This window comes from Lepus europaeus, chromosome 13, assembly GCF_033115175.1.
Source record: "Lepus europaeus isolate LE1 chromosome 13, mLepTim1.pri, whole genome shotgun sequence".
Taxonomy (NCBI): Eukaryota; Metazoa; Chordata; class Mammalia; order Lagomorpha; family Leporidae; genus Lepus; species Lepus europaeus.
In genome coordinates, this window is record NC_084839.1 from 56044675 (window position 1) to 56047351 (window position 2677).

General features: G+C 46.8%; 1 protein-coding gene across 1 annotated transcript; it reads left to right on the forward strand.

Annotated features, from left to right (window-relative positions):
- The first annotated feature begins 1901 nt into the window (after window positions 1-1901).
- Window positions 1902-2231, forward strand: LOC133772167 (large ribosomal subunit protein eL39). Its single transcript, XM_062208677.1, has one exon. It carries the CDS (start codon window positions 1948-1950, stop codon window positions 2101-2103), a length of 156 nt encoding a protein of 51 aa, XP_062064661.1. The 5' UTR covers window positions 1902-1947; the 3' UTR covers window positions 2104-2231.
- The last annotated feature ends 446 nt before the right edge of the window (window positions 2232-2677 follow it).

The following is a 2677-nucleotide window of genomic DNA, read 5'->3' on the forward strand; positions in this document are numbered from 1 at the left end:
CATGTGGGAGAGAGACCTGGAGGAAACTCCTGGCTCCTGGCTCAGCCCTGGCTATAGTAACCATTTGGGAGTTAACCAGCAGATAGAAGACTAAGCTCTCTTTCTCTCTCTCTCACTCTCGCTCTCCCCTCCACTCCCTCCCTCCCTCCCTTCTTCCCTCCTTTTTCTCTTTATAACTCTGACTTCAAATAAAATAAATACTAAAAAAATTTAAAAGTTAATCCAACTTCTCATCAAGTAGTCCTTCTAAACACATATTTAAAAAAAAAATATTTATCTCTGGCCGGTGCCATGGTTCACTAGGCTAATCCTCCATCTACGGTGCCGGCACACCAGGTTCTAGTCCCCGTGGGGGCGCCGGATTCTGTCCCTGTTGCTCCTCTTCCAGTCCAGCTCTCTGCTGTGGCCCGGGAATGCAGTGGAGGATGGCCCAAGTCCTTGGGCCCTGCACCCACATGGGAGACCAGGAGAAGCACCTGGCTCCTGGCTTCAGATCAGCGTGGTGTACTAGCTGCAGCGCGCCAGCTGCAGCAGCCATTGGAGGGTGAACCAACAGCAAAGGAAGACCTTTCTCTCTGTCTCTCTCTCTCTCACTATCCACTCTGCCTGTGGGGGAAAAAAAAAAGAACTTATGACAAGTTTACTCCCCAAATGCCCACAAAAACTAGCAGGAGAGGGCCAAAGCCAGGAACCAGGAACCCAATCCAGCTCTCCCACATGGGGAGCAGGAACCCAACTACTTGACTCATGGCTCTCAGTGTCTACCATCAAGAAGCTGGAATCAGGAGTCAGAACTGAGAACTGAACCCAGGTACTCCAATGTGGGACACAAGTATCCCAACAGATATATTAACCACCAGGCCAAATGCTCACGCCAGTCCCACAGATTTTTACACAAGCCTAAAACCTTCAGACATAGATGCTACATAGAATGTCTCATGTAGGTCAATGGGAGGCAAAGGAAGGAGAAAAAGAAAAATGCACATCTTCACATGCTGCTCTGTGCAGCAGATAATTAACTGTATTTTTTGGCCAATGAGGTCAGCCCATGCAAAGGTATCTGATATTCCTCCAAAAAAATGGTCAGGATGGAAGCATAGCTTCTAGTAGCAAGTATGTCACAGACATCCCCTTCAAGGTGAGGTGGCCTGGAATGCGAACGCTGAAGAAGGCCCCCTTCAACTGTCATTCCCAAACTGTCTTAGAAACAGTAGCCAAGGAATTGTCCCCTCTACTTGGTAATATCCAGACAAGAACTCTTCTGTATTCTGACACCTAACATCTTCCTAATCTGCTGGCAAGTTTCATCTGTGCAAATACTTATCCCAGGGTTGGGTTATATTTCATGTATTCCCCACAAAGCATTGAAAAGTGCATATAGTATGTGGCAGGAAGTGGGGTAGGGTGGATCACTGTGTAGAGAGCAGAATCCTATGCCAAAGAAAGTGGTGTTCTAAGAGGAGAGGACTTCTATTCCCAAAGACAAAGGGGTTTTTGTCCATGTTTTTAATATGCTAGAAAAGAAATCAAAGCAATCACACTGAGTTGAATGATTATTTCATTCAGGCACTGCACTGTGCATTTGTATACTCAGCTCATTCAAAAAACATGCATTAATGGGTAGGAGATTAGTCTCAGGAGCTAGACCACCAGCTCTGAATTACAGCTCTGCAGTTCACCAGCTTGATTATCTTGGACAAGTTAATTCAACTGTGTGACTCAGTTTCACCATCTGTAAAATGAGCATAATAACAATGTCGATCTTATCAACTCATTATGCGAATTCAGTGAGTTAATTACTTATTTAAATATAAGCCCTCAAGTAAGTATTCAGTGACTGTAGAACTATCATCCATGTTCCTATGATGGTGGTTATAGATAAAAGGTTGAGATTCGCTTTCTCCTTTCCTCCGCCATCGTGGTGGGTGTCCCTGATTCTCCCTCGCCATGTCTTCTCACAAGACCTTCAGAATAAAGAGGTTCCTGGCCAAAAAGCAAAAGCAAAACCGCCCCATTCCGCAATGGATTCGGATGAAAACTGGTAATAAAATCAGGTATAACTCCAAGAGGAGACACTGGAGAAGAACCAAGCTGGGTCTATAAGGAATTGCACTTGAATGGCGCGCACATTTCTTCTGTCTCAATGTCACTATCACCACATCAAGCTGAGATGTCACCATCTGGACAGCTGGACATGTTTGATCAGTGCTGTGACCAGTGGGCTGGTTCAGTAATAAATATGTGAGACCTTTAAAAAAAAAAAAAAAAAAAAAGGTTGAGATTCAAGAGTTGCAATAACCGGACAGGCCCAGTTTTATTTATACTGTGCCATTGCTCTCTCCTGCCACAGAACATTCCTTCAGGTTTCCATCCCTCCTTGATCCTCACCTACTATTGCTTAATACCCTCCTCAAAACTCCATTCAGGGCCGGCGCCGCGGCTCAATAGGCTAATCCTCCACCTGCGGTGCCAGCACACCAGGTTCTAGTCCCAGTCAGGGTGCCGGATTCTGTCCCGGTTGCTCCTCTTCCAGGCCAGCTCTCTGCTATGGCCCGGGAGTGCAGTGGAGGATGGCCCAAGTGCTTGGGCCCTGCACCCACATGGGAGACCAGGAGAAGCACCTGGCTCCTGGCTTCGGATCAGCGCGGTGCGCCGGCCGCTGTGGCCATTGGAGGGT

Excerpts from the sequence above, each read along its gene's own strand:
- LOC133772167 (XM_062208677.1), top strand. The coding sequence starts at position 1,948 with ATGTCTTCTCACAAGACCTTCAGAATAAAGAGGTTCCTGGCCAAAAAG.